The sequence below is a fragment of the Scleropages formosus genome, chromosome 19, assembly GCF_900964775.1.
Source record: "Scleropages formosus chromosome 19, fSclFor1.1, whole genome shotgun sequence".
Taxonomy (NCBI): Eukaryota; Metazoa; Chordata; class Actinopteri; order Osteoglossiformes; family Osteoglossidae; genus Scleropages; species Scleropages formosus.
Window position 1 is genome coordinate 23,624,013 of NC_041824.1, and position 18,241 is coordinate 23,642,253.

Sequence of the window (18,241 nt, forward strand, 5' to 3'; positions counted from 1 at the left end):
CACCATGCTTCACAGATGAGATGGTATGCATCAGCTCATGAGCAGTTCCTTCCTTTCTCCATACTCTTCCCTTGTCATCATTCTGGTACAAGTTAATCTTTGTCTCATCTGTCCATACGATGTTGTTCCAGAACTGGACAGGCTTTTGTACATTTTGTTTGGCAAACGCTAATCTTGTCTTGCAGTTGTTGAGGCTTACCAATAGTTTACATCTTGTGGTAAACACTCTGTATTTACTCTGGTGAAATCTTCTCTTGACTGTTGACTTTGACTTTTGATCTTGCCAACTATTGCAAAGGGGTTTTTGTTCACCAGGGAAATAATTATTCTGTCATCCTCCACAGCTGTGATCTGTGGTCTCCCAAGCCTTTTGGTGTTCCTGAGCTCACCGGTGCATTCTTTCTTTGTAAAAATGTACCATATAGTTGACTTGGCCATACCTACTGTTTTTTCTACTTCTCTCATGGGTTTCTTTTGATTTTTCAGCCTAATGATGGTTTGCTTCACTGGCAGTGACAGCCCTTTGGACTTCATATTGAGCATTAACAGCAACAGATTCCAAATGAAAATGTCACCTTTGAAATCAACTGCAGACATTTTATCTGCTTACTTGCACATGAAATAATGAAGGGATAACACACATTTGCCCATGAACACAGCTGAGCAGCCAATTGTCCAAATACTTTTGGTCTCTTAAAAAGGGAGACCACATATGACAAGTGTTGCAATTCCTATACCGTTCTCCCAATTTGGATGTAAATACCCTCAAGTTAAAGCTGAAAGTCTACACTTAAAGCACATGATCTCGATTGTTTCATTTCAAATCCATTTTGGTGGCGTACAGAGCCAGAATGTTGAAAATGTTGTCACTGTCCAAATACTTATGGACCTGACTGTACATGCTAACTGCTAACGCCCACATTTACTCTGTCTGGGTTCGGAGAAAGTGACCAAATCTTTGGTAATGTACTCCTTACTTGGGGCACTACTTTGATGCACAAGGTCAGTCCTAAAAGCACCGTGATCACAGTCTATTGGATTAAACACCTTCTTGTCCCACAGACTGCAGGGGTTGATTCATCATCGATTAGCCGACTTGTTTGATTTCAAGCTGAAACCTGCAGGCAACAATTTCAATGATTTCTCTCTCCATCTCCAACTCCTAAAAGCTTTCGTTATTAAGTATTAGTGCTCACTGAGGCCCGTGCAGGAAGACAAAGACAAAGATGAGGTCAACCCAGCATTCACACATCCCATGCAGTGGCCTCAGCTGTATATTGAAGTGCCTCATTCAGAACCAATGATTCTCTGCATCACTATGGTAAAATCCCAGTAAAAGTAACTCATCAGAAAGACAGTGCTGGTTCCATAGGACATCTCCCTCCTTCACTTTCAGGGTGTCTGTACATGTGGCATCGATGGAGCTTGTTGTCTCCCACCTCTTGTAACTTATAGCTCCTATTAAAAGGAGACCCATGTGAGACATCAGAGCTGTGTGTGTTTCCATTCTTCTTTTCCAGAATATGAAGGGAAGCTTTTCAAATCGGCTTGCTCGCTTTACACACACAGCCACACACACACACACACACACACACACACACACACACACATACACACACACAAAATGCTTTTCTCCTTAAAGAGTGGAGCTTGAGAATCTGATATGTGGCACATTTGTGTGAGATACTGCTGTACGACATTTGCTGAAATAGGCGGATTGCATCAGGAAGCCAGACGACACAAAGGGATGGTGTGTGATCAACTTTATTGGTTTTCAATCACTTTCGTTTACGATAACAATGCCAGGTTGACACTGAACTGCACGTGAGATATCCTACAGTATGGTTACACGAGAGGCTGAGATTGTGATCTTGTTTCTGATAGTCATATAATTCGGGTTATGCAGGATAGGGTGTTGGGTAATATTTCCAGAAATGTAGCAACAGAGTGATGAGTGCGGTATTGAGAAGTTTACATCCATTTGGAGTTGTGTGGAGCGCTGTGAAGGGGTCCCCTTGGAGCACAGACAGGAAATACAGTGCTTGTCGCAACGTACAGTACTAGATGTTTCTTAAGGCAAGGTCATAACCTTTTCGAGTACTAGCACAACACACCTATGCTACGAAGGCTAAAGAGGGCGAACACCTATGGTTCTAGCACAGCTGTTCTCACAAGTAGTCGAAAGGACATCCGGTCAAGGTTACACCTTGTTCTGTCCGCAAGATGGAGACGACATGCTACTCTGATCATGTTGAGTGTTGTAAAGGCCCAGAAGCATTGCGTTGTCTCTACACCACATGGTACGACGCCTTGTGTATAAACACTAGCTAAATGATCCGTCAGTAGCCGGGAGTTCAAAGAACACACAGTAAGGGCACCTTCCGTTTGAATGAGCAATCTGGCGGTGTTCCCTCATCGCTGAGCTCTTGTTCGGGACGTCACATTGAGTGGAACGCCACCAACGCAACGCTTCTTCACACCCATTCATCTCGGGGCAGCTTAGGGATCGTAACGATTCCGGGACTGGCACAAAAATGGAAAGGTTGTCTTTGGGCCAAGGTAGACGGCCATTTCAACCACGGTGAACAACTTCCTGGTCAATGAGCTGCAGCCCACGCTGTGTCGGAATCGCACCCTCAGGTCGAGGGGCGGGGGGACAAGCACAGCTCCATAGCACCAAAATAAAGCCTCGTCATCCTGACAGGTGTGACACATGAATTATACACAGTCTGCTGGGCTAAAGAGGCGAAGCGTTCGGAGCTCGGCGTACCAATGGATGACTCGGCTGAGCGGCAGCTGTTGCACGGCGACGTCGACGTCTCTCAAAAGTTATTTACACGGGGGAAGGTAACAAGCTTCAAGTGAGAGCTCCACTTAAAGCAAACACTCTGGTAAAGGATAATGTGTTGCAGGTGCTTTACCCTACATTGTACTACTATTACTGTACTGCAGGTAAGACAGAAAATTTGGCTCAAGCAGTTCTTGCGCGCACACGCACACACACGCTAATAAATACAATCAGTAAGTATCCAGAGCAGTTAAAATGGTATGGACAGTCACTTTTTATAGCGGAATTCGACGGTTTTTTGTGCTTCAAGTGCTTTGTTTGATAACAGCGAATATTTCTTTAACCCAAAACCCGCTTAAGTTCTGGTTTAAAGATTCAGACACTGAAAGGTTTGCTAATGCTGATTTCTGAACTAATTTTGACACAAACTGTACATGAAAAGCCCTAATGCATATCTTTCTTGTACTGGCAAACTTCATATCCACATAATATTTCACAATTTCACAATTTTGTAGGTGCCGTCCATCAACTGTCCAACATCTGCATCAGAGGCTATCAGAAGCATGCTTCCAAATATGAAATAGTGTTTATTAAAATGCTGCAATTAAAAACGTGTATGCCTAATGGCTGGCGACAGTGAAGAAAACCTTTACCGGCAGAATATGAATGAATGTGGCAAATGATGAGCTAACCGCAGTATTCTACTTGTAAGCTGCTTTTCTATGGTATGACTAATGAGACTGTTATATGCAGAACAATGCATGAATATTGATGAAGAGATATTTTTAAAAAAGTTGCGTTTTTGTTTTTTTTTCTAGCCAAAACTCTTTCAAATCTCTTATGGAAGTAGAAAAGGTTTTCAACCAGACAGCTCTGCCTGCAGCTCCTTGTTTCGGCGCACTTCAGCTGCATGCCTCTCCTGCAATTAAATTAAATGAAAATGTCAGAGCAGATGTCAGCATTCTGCCGAAAATTCTAAACTGCAGAACTGCATTTATTATTATTATTATTATTATTATTATTATTATAAAACACCTGTTGTATCTAATTTTCTGTTTCAGTCCATCACAGTGTAACATTTATTTTTTAACTTCAAGCAACAAAACTCAAAAGAATGACTTACATATACATACACACACACTTCCTGAACCGCTTGTCCCATATGGGGTCACGAGGAACCGGAGCCTACCCGGTAACACAGGGCGTAAGGCCGGAGGGGGAGGGGACACACCCAGGACGGGACGCCAGTCCGTCGCAAGGCACCCCAAGCGGGACTCGAACCCCAGACCCACCGGAGAGCAGGACTGTGGTCCAACCCACTGCACCACCGCACCCCCTCGACTTACATATATACAAATATATATAATCTGAACACCCTCCCATTTATTCCAAGTCCAGCATTTGTCAGTTTCTAGCCATTTTAAACTTTATATGTATATGATCTACACAATCAGTGAAAGCTTAATAATACAGATGTATGTCATTTTATTTAGTTTAGGATTTGTGCAAATTTCAGATGTAGCAGTAATAAACAGAAATACTCTGCAAGGCCTCTCATTTCAACATTTTTATGAACTTTAAAGCTCATTAAAAGTAACCCTAATTTAATATGACTGAAAATTAAAAAAAAAACCTTCTCTCCACAAACTCCAGTTTAGTACATTTATTCCATAGATAATGCTGGTCAGTGCTGGATATTAACAATGGTGTCTTTCTGTAATTCTAGCAGAATATCTCTATTTCCTTTTCCAGAGGTAATGCAATAATGTACAGCACTTGCCTTCTCCTGAAGCCGTTGCTTCAGAGCACTTAAGTAGGCCTCACGGTTCTCCTTGTTCACTTCCATCTTGTAGTTGAGCTTCTCCTCGGCCATACGGCTGAAGTTGTTGTTCTCCTCCAGGGCCTTGTGCAGCACCTCCCGCTCATGCTCTCGCTTCTCTGCCAGCTGCTTCAGCACCTGGGCCTCCTGGGACTGCAGGAGGTAAAGGTACCGTGTGGAACAGGATCTCACTCAAAGTCACAGAGACTCCTTTCACAGCACCTGGCCATTTTAGTGACATAGGAGTACTGAAAACAAAAACTTATTGATGCATCCAAAGACCTACACCCATCTGTAAAGAGGTGTCAACCAAAATGTTATGAAGGCCCATGTATTGTCAAACTACAGGCTGTTGTTTTCCAAGTTTAGCAATAGTATGAAGTACAGGTAGTCCCCGGATTACGAACGAGTTCCATTCCTAAGTCTGTCTTTAAATTGGATTTGTATGTATGTCGAAACAGTTAGGTATGGTGGGTATCTAACGCCAGTTAGTCAAATTTTTGTCTAATGTTAAACATCTAAACATTAAAGAAACACTTCCAGATACACTAAAACATCTTTAACATAATACAATAATAATAATAATAATAATAATAATAATAATAATAATAATAATAATGTAACTACAGTATTTATAATAGAGAGAAAATATGTTGCATGTACCATTGTACCATTGTATGTAACTCAAATTTTTAATATAGCAGGCTTTACGGGGGGTGTGATTCGTAACTACGGGTTGTACGTAAGTGAGATGTTCATAACCCGGGGACTGCCTGTACATAGAGTATGGTCTTTAGTCCCTATGCATCAAATACTAGACTGATACCCATAACACAGCATGTGACAGACCCTCTGAAGGAGCCTCTCATTCTTTAAGGCAGTGCATACCCTATGAAAACAAAAAACATTTTTATTTGGTCAAAATCTTTGGAACTGGCCCAGAAATGTATAAATTTCCATGTTGTATTAAACTCAGTTCATGATGCAATTTTGACTGAAGATGCAATGATCTCGACTGAAGGCTTAATGAGCTTATTACTGAGTTCCGACTCTCAGTCGCTGCATTTCTGAGGAGCCCAGAGACACCGTGCAACAAAACTGCACAAAGGGATGTCAGCAGTAAGTTTCAGCAGCTCCTCCGGCAAGTGCAGCATGCATTTCCCCCGCTGTAAAATGTACGTCAAGGAGCTGTGCTCATTTCATATTCAGAAAGACTGGAGATGGGTGTCACACATGGGGGTAATTGGTCTTCAGTGTACTTGTTACACTTGAGCTATGCGATAATGATGGAAGTGGCTTTGAATAAAATTCCCTGAAGATAAAAAAAAAATGGAAAAGTATGAAGAATTCTTGGCAGATAGAGGTCATGTTATTTTTTACAAGCTCATTTCCATGAAAGTGGAAAAACACATCTGAATGCATCACTGAAATTAAAGGTAGCCTGTCCTTTGCTCACTCTTCTTGTTCTTTAATGTGTACCACCTCTGGCACTGTATCTCAACAGCATTAATGGCTATGAACTCTAGTGCGAGCAGGTTTTGATCCAGGCACATTGCTCCAAACTCATCCTTGTGTAGAAGCGTGAACTTCCACCAAAGGGCTAAAGCACTGGAATAAATTCTGCCTCTGGAACATTGCCTACAAATAATTCTGAAGAAACATCTCTCACCTTCCTCCTCTCCTCAGCTGCATCAAGTCTTCTCTGGAGGTCACCCAGGGAAATGTCCTTCTTCTTAGGAGGGGAGGCCAGAGGCTGGGGGCGGTCTGGGGACAGGTCACCGGGGGCCTTCAGGATCACCTCAAAGGACTGGCCAGAAAGACGCTTGTTTATTGGCTTCACCTCCATATCTGCTGAGAAGATGTCATGGAGACACAAGGGAAGATGTGCAAGACTGTAAGCGCAGTACACCAAGGTGATGCATTATTACTCACATCACCACATTACCAATGACACAGATGAATGATTTCATTTTAAACACAGAATTAATTCGTTTCTATTCTATTCTATTTTATTCTATTCTATTGTAGAATTGTTGAAAAATATATCAATATCAATTTTCCTGTTAGTAACACTCAAAGCTTATTAAAAATCACTTCATTTTTGCCTTCGAATTTTATATTTAAAGTGTTTGTCAGGCAGAAGTGGCAATCCTTTCATTTACCTCTTTCACTGGATGGCACATTAAATAATGGGTTATTGAAAGAGTCTACTAAATGCTCTACCAGTTGACATGAAAACAGCATGGAAGCTCGAATAATCCTTTTATGAATTTAATATCCCACCCAGCCTCACAAACACATCCTTTATGGATGGGGATATATGAACAGTAGGTCCCACAGGAGCGGCATGAATGCACATCTGTGGAGAAACGTTGTGTCTCCGACGCCTTTTAAAGGGCAGACCAAGCAAAGCAGGAGCCTTGTCTGTGTCACTGAGCCATACGTCCAACCCGGTACCAACCTCCATACTGGTAGGTGCTGTTGGGGTGCGGCTGTGAGTAAAAGCAGGAGCAAATCAAGGACAGCATGGACATCTCCTTCATTTTCTCTTTGTAGGCTGAAAGTGGGAAAAGTGAGAGCAGTGAGTGTTTCGTGCCCACGAGTTCACAACAACTGTGGAGTCAGCAGCCGCAGGGCTGGCGACACATCAGTTCCGGACTTCTCTTAATGCGGCGTTTAATACAGCTATTTTCGGTGCTCGTTTGGACAAACCCATTTTCATCCTTTTTTTTTGTTTCAGCTGAGCTTGGAGTCAGTTAAACCTGAATTACCTGTGAACTGAATGGATAGTATGAATGATGCAATTTGAAATGAAAAGCATTAATTGATGACTTGCTATGTTGAAAAGATATTTGTATATACTATACATTTCATGAAACGCAAAAAACATATCAGTCATTTTCAGTGAAGTTATCACAGTAAATAGTTTGTTTTTCTCAAATAAAAATGAATTTTTGAATAATATCTTCATCAAGTAAATGTACCAGTTAATATGCTTTCAAAAATAAATAGTTTCACAGATGTTCAGATAATAGCAAATATTTTCTAAGGCACTTGCAGGATTTTTCCACTGGTTTCAATGTCACATGTATTCCTCGATACCGACACTCAAAACAAAACAAGTGCCGTAGTAACACAATCATTAATATTACATTTACATTACATTTTACAATAATTCATTTAGCAGACGCTTTTCTCCAAAGCAACGTACATCTCAGCGAAAATACAATTTGTGCATTACATTAGAAGAAAGACACAAAGTTGACATAGTTGGCATACTATCGCCCACTATATTCAATAAACTGCTTAATCAAGCAAATTTACCTAGCAGCTAAACTGCAGTAAAAACTGGCATAAACAGGGTATCCGCAGGACCACACAGAAATTTTAATTCTGTTTTTTTTTTATTCTTTTTACAGTTCAAAGAAATGTTTAAAGCAATGTAATTTCTAGTAAAAATTACAGTGAAGTCACACTCTAGTATGTGTGCTGCTGGAAGAACACACACACACATACACACACACACACACACACACACACACACACCATCTGAAACCGCTTGTTCCATACAGGGGTCGCGGCGAACCGGAGCCTAACCCGGCAACACAGGGCGTAAGGCTGGAGGGGGAGGGGACCCACCACCCACCAGGACAGGACGTCAGTCCACTGCAAGGCACCCCAAGCGGGACTTGAACCCCAGCAGGACCCAGGCTGGGAGAACACTAAAGCTATATTTCTGTTGTTTCAAGTTCCTTCTGGAAAGATCTAGCAGGTAAGACCAGACTTTAAATGAATCACATTACATTTTTAATCTTCTCTCTATCTGCCATCCCCTCTTGTATAATCTAATGAAAGTTATCATAAAGAAGAGAAGAAAAGCTCAGAGTGTATGGATTCCTGGCATGTAATACATAGGGATTTTTGAGGGGACATAATTCATGCTGGCTCACATCCCAGGTATCTGAAACATTTAATGTGTTAACATATTCAAAGCTTTTTGAAGAGGCGTTATTCCAGGACACAATTTGGAAGTGTCCCCTGACATTTTCACAGTGACGCTAACCCCTCCAGGAATCTGTCTTGGCAGATGAGATTGAACAAAAACGTTGACTTTTTCCCCAGGTGGGCCAGTTATCGCTTCATACTTCAAGTGCTGCTAAAAGCTGGATTCAAGTTAAATGTCACAACAGTGAGAGTGAAGATTCAACCTCAAAGGATGCTGTTACTTTCTCAAAAGTGTTGGCACCATTCTTAATAATGACATAATCCATCAAGCTGAAATTTGATGATATTCAACGTTGTCAGTTTCGTGTGTCTATGGACAAAAACTCTTAATAAAGTATACAAAAATTATGACATATGATCAAGTGTTTTACAGGAAAACTGTTGTATTTTACTAGCCCTTCTCCATCCCAACCACAATTAATGTTACATCAAGATGACAGGGAGTAATTCATGTTGACCATTCAAAATGCAAAACTGTTTTCATATTTTAAGCAGAAACTGCACTACTTAAATCTCTGTCCCTTCGCTTAAAGAATGGAGACTTGGAACAGTAATAAACCGATATGCATTGTACTGAAAATTCATCTAAATGAAGAAAAACCGTAAATGTTTAATTACAAGAAAGAGTAGCGTAGTGAATATTATATTTATTCATTAGCAGTTGCTTTTCTCCAAAGTGATGTATAATTCAGGGTAAACAAAAGTGCATTTCTACACTTTGTCTACAGCTTTAGAGGCGTAATTGTGAAAGTACAATTTTACTGCTAATTTTGCCTGTACACATCACATGAGAAACTGCTGGTAGAGTTGGATAGTAAGGTAGGAAATACAAAGATGGTATTAGAGGTGGAAGGGATTCAACAGTCCTGAGGGTTAGAGTTAGGGTTAGGGTTAGAGTCACTATGGCCTGGACCACATTACAGTACTCTGCTTCATTTTCGTTGACTCTGGTTAATAAGTTGACTCTAAAATAGACGAAAGCGCACAAGAAAAAGACCATGTATACAAAAATGATAATTTTGAACTGCTTAGTATTTGTCGCAGAATTACTGACAGAGAAGCTGTCTGATGTTCGGCACAATTATCGTGTTAGCAACCCCCGCAGAGCATTACACATTGTATAAACCATGCGAACAAATATGTCAGACATTTGCAAAAAAGCCATCAAATGGCTCACAGGATGAAATGTCTGCAGTTAAATGGGGCACGCAGTGCATAGCGAGCAGCTGTCTAGTGGATAAAAGTATTTATATTTTCAGAATTCAAAAAACAAAATGAAATATATTGTCTTCCTAGTGTTTCCTGCTCGAGGTTGCTAAATATGCTGCTTCACTGAAGCAAGACAGAGGTAAATGAAAACCAATGAACTGGATAATAAAATGATAGACAGAGACAAATCGCCACACGGGGTGAAAGACTTTCGGGTATTGGCGGGGGTCGGAGGGGGTACAGAAAAGAGGAACAATTATAGAGAAAAGGAAAACAAGACATTGAACATAACTGGAAGGGAACTGTGCATTTCATACCTCTGGTGATCTTAGACAATCGAATACAATAACCCACCCTTAGAATAAACGTCATAACTGGTCTTGTGAGTGTCAAGAATTGGCCGGTTCTTCTTAAAATGTAAGCAATTAAGTAAAAAAGAAAAGTCAGTGAGAAAGGGTTTGAAGCTCACTGTCATTCATTTGCATGTAACGTGCAAAGAGCACAATCCGTAGATTCCGGGTTGTTCTAAAGAGTGGACGTGGATTCAGAGAGGACACAGGGAGAGAGAGACACAGCACACCGCCCAACGCATAGGGCAGCTGTCACAATGATGATCAGTTGACTGGAGCTCTGGTTTCTCTTGTGACACAATGTGAGTGTCAGCAGCCCCCTTGTATACAAATGAATGTGTGTATTAGATGGGCTCCCAAAGAGGTGTTTGTCACAGTCCAGGGGTCTCCAGTAACAGTATTCTCAGTTACGTTGCCTGTCTGCCTCTTCATGCGGGAAGTCTCTGGCACATGATAATGTAAAGTAAGCGATAAAATCCGACCTCGAAGAGGAAGTGTAGGTTTGCGGTCAGATCCCACATCGTAGTGTGGCCTGTCGGGCTATTTGCCGTCTTCTGCTCCCCTGTTCTCTGTTGTGCCGGCAGTCATGCAATATTAATTCAGCTCACATGCTGAAATTAATTTCCTCAGACAGAAGGTTCCCTTCAGATTGCCTGCACGTGGCTTTTAGGGGGTCTCTGTGAATACACCCAAGGGGGGCCAACAGCTGGACTGGCACGCAATGTTTTCCAGAGGTCCTGATTGGTGGGGTTCTCATAACATGGCCCTGCACATGGTTCACCAGCACAAGCTGTTCTACACTGAGGGAGAAATTGATTTTTGCCTGTTCGGTGATAAGACAGACATATCACAGGTTCGAAGGGCCATCGGTTGGCTCACCTATGAAATATAATGCTCAGCCTGTTGACCACATTTGTTTAGTTAGTTAAGATTAGGGTAACTAGGGTTTACACTCCATATTTTTAAAAAAAAAAAAAAATTTAAATTTTAAAAAAGTTAAGGGTTCTTGCATTTTTAAGCATTTGAAGATGAAGAGTGGGACAATAACATTTAAAGAAATTCAACTGCGTTTTCCGAGAACAATGCAGATTGAGAGGAAATGTACTAATGAGTAACACTGATTTGCTGATGCTTTCTTTTTAATACCTGAGATTACCAAATTATTCTGAGGCTTTTGTTTTTATACATATTTCGTCACAGTCTTTTATCGGCAGACATCTCTTGATGTGTCCCTGTTGATGTGATGTTGCTCTCTCAGTACTGGAGGTTGGGTTTTTATGCTACTAGATGTTTAGTAGAGGGGGACACGGTGGTGCAGCAGGTTTGGCCAGGTCCTGCCCTCTGGTGGGTCTGGGGTTCAAGTCCCGCTTGGGGTGCCTTGTGATGGACTGGCATCCCGTCCTGGATGTGTCCCCACCCCCTCCAGCCTTACTCCCTGTGTTGTCGGGTTAGGATCCGGTTCATAGCGACCCCACTTGGGACAAGTGGTTTCATCAAATGTAGATGTTTAGTACCACAAACCCTCACAGTCCAGAGTATTAAGTCATCATCCCCTGACCTCACTAAGTTTTATTCTCAGTGAGATGTCAGGGTGTGCATGCATAACAGCCCACCCCAAGTTACCCAAGACTATCCTTTATGTGTAATACCCCACCTTACACCCCCATGAGTCTGACCTTGGAGTGACATATGCCACCCAGTTGTCAGGCTCCCTCTGGATCTCACTGGAATGCAAAACATACTCTTCAGACCCTTGCCCAGAAAGGACAATGGTTTGGGGGCAGAATAACTCTTAGTATTCCTACACTCTCATGTTTTGTTGCAACCTTGTATGACAGATTATTATATATCAGTTCTGATGGCATCAGAACAAGAGCACGTCTATTTATTTAGACGTCTGCTTTCTGCATTATGAGCCGACGCAGGGGGCTTGTAATTCGTCTTTGCCATTCTCACTGTGCGGCAGACTTTTGTCATAAACGGCGTCTGCAAATCGGATCAGCTTGTAAAAACAATCTCCACAGGATTTCAGCTGGCAGATTTGTACGCGTTGCACTGCTCGCTGCCGCGCACCCTCAGATGCTCCATTTGCTTGATAAAGTCATTTGAACTGGAAACCACAGAGGAGGACACACTGCAACCATTTGCTCATCAGAGTTGAGATGTGATGTCCCCACAGGGGTCACATCCTGTACCCTGCATGCCACCAAGCCGAATCTAAGAGAGAATCCATATTGTCCTGTTGTGCTTCATCACTTTGGCCTCCAGCTCAGTTGGGTGCACTTTGGTGCTTCAAAAGACTGTGACAACTGGACACTTTTTTGGTCTGCACCTTTTCCCAGTCTTCTTCTAAATTATTAAATAGGACTGTTAAAGCCCCCTCCCACCCTCTCCATTCCCTTGGATTCTGGAGGTAGTAAATAATTGAGAGGCTCTTGTTGGTGCAAATCATGGGAGGGTGAAGAGAGAAGAAGGAAACAGAAGAGACTAGAGTGCGTTATCTGCATACCATGCAGCAAGAACCCCGAGAACATTTGTGGCATTCGGACTCAATGAGATTAGGGAACAGCCACCAGCAGAACAAAATGAGAAAAATAGAGAAAAAACATAAACTACTGTGGAGATGGGACAGTGCATGCAACAGAGCATCATCTGTGAGTAACGTCAGCAGGAAGCTCCACTTCCCATGCAGAACCTCAACAGTAGCCCTAAAAAGGTCAGCGATCTATGGAATTTTAAAAAGTTGCACATCTTCACTAGTTCATTTGTCATGGTTGCTGTGCCTGTCCATGACAAGGCATGAGAGCAGGAAATCACTGCATTGCACTGCAGCTACTCCCAGGAGCCCCTGCAGCAGAGGCTGCTGTCCATGGTGCCGGTCCAGGAGCTGGGATGGGCTCAGCAGGGCTCCGTGGGAGAACTTGAGATTTCACAGAACTCTCCCTGATCTCTGTGCGTTTCAACTGAACATGTTAAGTCTTCACAAGATTTAAACACTGAGAACCTTTTATTAAAGAAATGAGGTAATACCTGAAGAGGACATCATTTTCTAACTAAAGGTGAATTTGACAAAAAATGACTTTGGTTGAAAATGAAAACATTTTGCTTAAACAGCTTAGAACTAGATAGATCTAGTTAATGGATCTTTGATCAACTACATTTCTCACTTTTTGAGTCCGGTTCTCTCAGAGTTTTAGAGACTTTGCAAATTCCATAATGTCATTATGCTTTTATAGTTGGGTCCAGTTCAGTTAAGAACTGAGCATCTGTTGTCTGTCAGTATACAGTGTATGTGGATATGTTTGCATCTTTTTCTTTTCGATTTTTGCCAGAAGAAGATGTTTAACAAAAAATACACCCTAGAGAGTGCGGCACATCTTCGCTGGTCCCAAGGGGAGCAGAGACAATTGACTCTGGAAGAAATTCATCCTCATGGAATGCATAACTTCCATGCTCTTTGTACCACGATCCACCAAATGTATGATGGCTGATAACAGCACAGATTTGGCTGCTCTGTGCGAACGAGGCCAAACAAAATCTTCGCAGTACCACAGCAGAGCCACTGCAGCGGTACCTCGTTCACACTGGGGCAGCGATCTGAATCGGGCGTGACACTGATTTAGTGCTTTCACCTTGCATCGCAGCAAGGGGCTATGCAAATTTTGTCCTTTTAGAAATACCAGAATAGGCACATTTCACTGACGCAAAGGAAAGGATCTTGGAAGAGGCCGTTTTCCAAAGTGTCATCTGACTGTATGAAATTGTTTTGTCTCTCAGATCTGTCAACTCACTGTATCTCTTAAGCAGAAGTGTTCAACATTTGGAAAGGACTTGTGCTCCTAATAACCAAAAACTGTATAAGTGGGTAAACATTCACACAGATTTTACCATTTTTAATAGAATCAGTTGAACTAGCTGCTGTCTTGTCTGTGTTTTGTTCAGTAAATAATCTACCAGCCAGTTGTGTGTCACCTGGGGATCCTGCTTTAAATTTTGTCATGGTTGCCACCATGTGAGTCTTGCCAAAAAGCCTCTAAGGGAAACACTGACTGCAGGGTCTCGTCTGCACACGGAGGGCAAGAAAAGGAAACGGCCACAGTGCAATTGCATGTTGGGTAACTGTTGTAAGTCAGCCACCGGTGGGGACACCAACTGCAGAATGCTGGGTTAGATATGAGCAAATCCTTTCCTGATGATAAAAGACAGCATATCTTCCCTAAAAACTGACACTTGGGAATCATTTCTCTTGGTCCATGCATATGTGTGCTTTGGGAATACCACTACAGGTTGTTTAAGGGATATTCTTTGTGATTTAGAATGGAGGAGGCTGTGGCAAACATTTTTATTGCTGCAAATGATGAGTCCTATTCACTGCAGGAATTCTTGTGGTCAAGCTTTGACTTCCTGCAAGCTTCCAGGCAAGGTCACATTGAAACACTCCTCTCTTCCTGATGATCCTTCACCCCAACTGGGCAAAAAGAAAAAAAAACACAGGGAAACATCAAGTCTTCTTTCATAAATTTGTGTTTCTGGCTGCCCGGTATACTTGCAGCTCCTCCACTCCTTGGGTTGGCCCAAGGTTCTGTGGGGTTAGAGCTCCAAAGCAGGTAGGGGGTGGAATTGCTCATATCTCTGAAACACCAAACTCCTCAGCAGGGAGCCAGTGCTACAGCATTACTTTAATTCAGCCCTTGACATATGCTCAGTTACCTTTGGGGTAGCTCTTGCTTTTCTGAAAGTGAATAGGAAATCCAATAACAAAGCCTTAAAGTCGTAATGTGATTTTCCATTTATCTCTACCAGCCTCCTGCCCCCACCTCTGCTACCCGCTGACTACCGACATTTACCATCCCCTCCTCTTCCTAGCAGCATTTCTCTCTTTTGAGACACTCTGCAGAAGAGGCTTACATTTCACATTTTACAATATAGAGATTCTGTTTCAGTTCCACCCTCCCCCATCTATTTCATCTTCCATCTCGTTCCTCTTCTCTCTGTTCTCAGAGGAATTGCTGATGCTCCTCCCTGGTCTCCTGTAGCCCATGGTCTAACCCTCCCTCCCATCTCCCCACACTGGTCCTTGGCACTCTGTTTGGTTCCTCTTTCATATGCAGATGTGCATGGCTGCAAGGGGCGCGTGGCGGCGCAGCCTCAGCCCTCGGAGGGCCTCTCACAGCAGGTGTAGCGGTGAGGTGGAGGCAAGATGGCGGCACCGACAGCCTTCGGAAACAACAGCACCCAGCTTGGAGCTGGACGCACAAGGAAGACTTGAATGTGAAGTAGGGACCTTCTAAACTTGGAGCTCAGGGTCATTCAGACAAAAAAGACCACACCCGGAAACAATTTACCCTCTTAAGCCCTGCAGTAGGATCTTCTGACCTCCTTATGTTTGAAGAACCAGGAAGCTCAATTTAACTATATGTTAAAAGCAACTTTGTTATGCAAAATGGTCAGACTCAATGACAAGGGATCAATAAACTTGAATGTAATACATAATACTATAGTCTCCTTAATGCAGATATGTAGATCCCTCCTGGAAAAATGTAACCAAAAATTAGAATGAATGTGCTCTAGTTTACATACCTAAAAAAACATTTTTCTTTTGTATTTTTTTCTATAAAATTAAATATCTAGTGCTTTGGCAAGTGTAAAATCCATCAAACAAAGGAAAAATCTAACAGCTATCTAACAAAGTGTGAGGTATATCTTCGTTGAAACAAATGGATGGCAGATTTTTCTGGAAGCTTCTTCTCACAAAGGTCAGGGGAGCACATTCTTGGCATGTGTGACTTCTGGACCTTCAACGGTGTTGAGTATTGATGCCGGGCGGGGCCCGTAATTCAAGAGAGCAAATGGCCTTCTCCAGCAGCATGATACATGGATGCTTGGTATGGCTGGAAGCACAAGAGCTGCTGATGGTTGGTTCCCCACCTCCCAGGCTGTGCCCCGCCTTTAAACGCCCCCATCCAGCCATAATATGCATGAATCAAAGAACATGTCTCGGCATCAGCTTCTCTGACCAAGCAGGGTCACTTGACTAGGCACCATGCAACCAAAGAGAAAACTTGCCCTTCCTTGAAGCACAATACCTTGAAGAAATTCTGCACTTGGATTCACTTTGATTGTCTCTGTGGTAAAATGTAGAGCTGCAGTTTCCTCTGTTAGTCTCCCCCCATTCTCTCTTTTTCTCTCTCCCTCCCTCCTCTGGATGCAGAGTGCTACCATGCATCTGTGCCTGTGATGGCGCCGCTGGCCCACGTCTGCGTTTGTCTGTTCCTCGGCCGGGCTAATTAGAGCTGTGTGCTGACTGCACCAGGGCATCAAGGGACCCCACCTCACATGTGTCACCCCTTCCTAACCTCAGCCACAAGGGTTATCTGCTACTACGAGCAATCTTTTCTATTACGACACCCCTCCAACCCCACACACACACACACACACACACACACACACACACACACACACACACACACACACACACACACACACACACACACACACACCTCTTCTACCAGCGTATTCGTTCACATCCGTCACTACATAAGTTGCATCCAAGCCTTTACTCTGCTTTTGCTGTCTCTTACAGAATTTATAGATGCAAAAACTACAAAAGCCCGTGACACACGCACATTCATACACATCCTAATAGAAGTTTACACAAAGAAACAGGATACAAATGAGAATAAATAATGAATTTTTGCCTTTACCTCTTTTGCATTTTGAGAAAATCAGCACGGCAGTCCATATATAGTACAGTTTCCCTGGCAATCTCCAGGTTCTGATCTAATGAGCAAATGGTGAAACACAGGGTGCATCACCCCCGAGTCGCATGAGCTGAAAATAGCCCATCACCTCTCATTGCATTGTCTGCAGCGTGGACAGGCTGTGAAAGAAACCCGCCATGTAACACTTGGTCTTCGCCATGAGGAGCCGGTACTGCTCATTAACATGGACACAGCAATAAAGACAGCAGCGAAACTGCAGCAACACCCTGTGCTGGTATCATTAGCCAAGCTGAAATCTGTTCATAAAGCCCACCCTTTTATATAACATGGAGAACATCATTCTCTCCTCATTATTTCCATCACTTAACCAATAAACCATTAATAAATTAACTCCTTATTTGCATGTGTTCTTGGAACTGCTATTGCAAGGGAAAGGAAACATCAAAACAGTTGCAACGACAATAAAAATATTCCATTTACCAATAGACTCAATGAACTCCAGGAGAAAATGTTATGTATAATTTAACGTTAATTGGTATGTAAATTGAACTTTCTGCTTCTTTAAGGATATGTCCTTCAGGGGATCCCAGCAGGCATACGTAAAATGTCTATGCCAGTAAAAAATAAATGTATTCAATAAATTTATCCTCTGCATTAACAAAATCTTAGGACCTTTTTAGTGTTCAGTCTCCAGGTCCATCATCAGGCAGATCCATATCTTGTACAAAGCCAATAATGGAGACCTGCAAACAGATACAAAAGTAGAGTATATGAAATTGAAGACAGAGCTCTCCTACCTGCTACGGTGCTTGCCATGGTGGCCCTGGATACAGAGTGGAGGAGAACGGAGGTGAATGGAGGAGGATGCGAGGAGCTGGGCTGGGTCTCTCTGCAAGGCTCAGTGATGCAGTGCTGAGGCTGCCGACTGCCTGCTGAACAATGAGGAGCTCACACTCAGCTCAATGGGGCTGGAACCTGCCAGAGACAGGAAGGGGGGCAGGGGAATGGGGGAGGAGGCTGGCATGCGCAGATACACACGCCTGCGCACACATTCACACAGAGTTCTCACTTTCAGTGGGATTCGGTCAGAAATGGTTGCCTCTGCCTGCACACCGTCGCTGTCACACAGTCCTGTCGATCTCTATGATGAGCTCATGAATATGCATGATCGCCCTGCTGGCTGGACACACTGACGGGTCGGGGGAGGAAGAAAGGGCTCAGGGGCCACGCCCTGAACGTTTCAGTGTGTCTGTCTGCTCCTCTCAGTCAGAATCCTGCACAGATCATCTCACCCTGTCTGAGCAAATAAACAGCCATAGGAGTTGCTGTAGGGGGTACTTCACTGCGG

The 18,241-nt window shown here is 42.9% G+C and overlaps 1 protein-coding gene across 2 annotated transcripts; it reads right to left on the bottom strand.

Moving 5' to 3' along the window:
• Positions 1 to 1,758: 1,758 nt before the first annotated feature.
• LOC108932514 (stathmin-3-like) lies at positions 1,759 to 17,976 on the bottom strand. Of its 2 annotated transcripts, none has more exons than XM_018748963.1 (5): positions 17,691 to 17,976; positions 7,069 to 7,164; positions 6,277 to 6,455; positions 4,569 to 4,760; positions 1,759 to 3,707 (listed from the first exon to the last, which is right to left on the bottom strand). In XM_018748963.1, exons 1-5 carry the CDS (start codon positions 17,707 to 17,709, stop codon positions 3,648 to 3,650), a joined length of 546 nt encoding a protein of 181 aa, XP_018604479.1. In that variant the 5' UTR covers positions 17,710 to 17,976; the 3' UTR covers positions 1,759 to 3,647. The 2 variants fall into 2 exon arrangements, with proteins under 2 accessions (XP_018604479.1, XP_018604480.1); XM_018748964.1 differs by having other exon boundaries at positions 6,277 to 6,458.
• Positions 17,977 to 18,241: the final 265 nt, after the last annotated feature.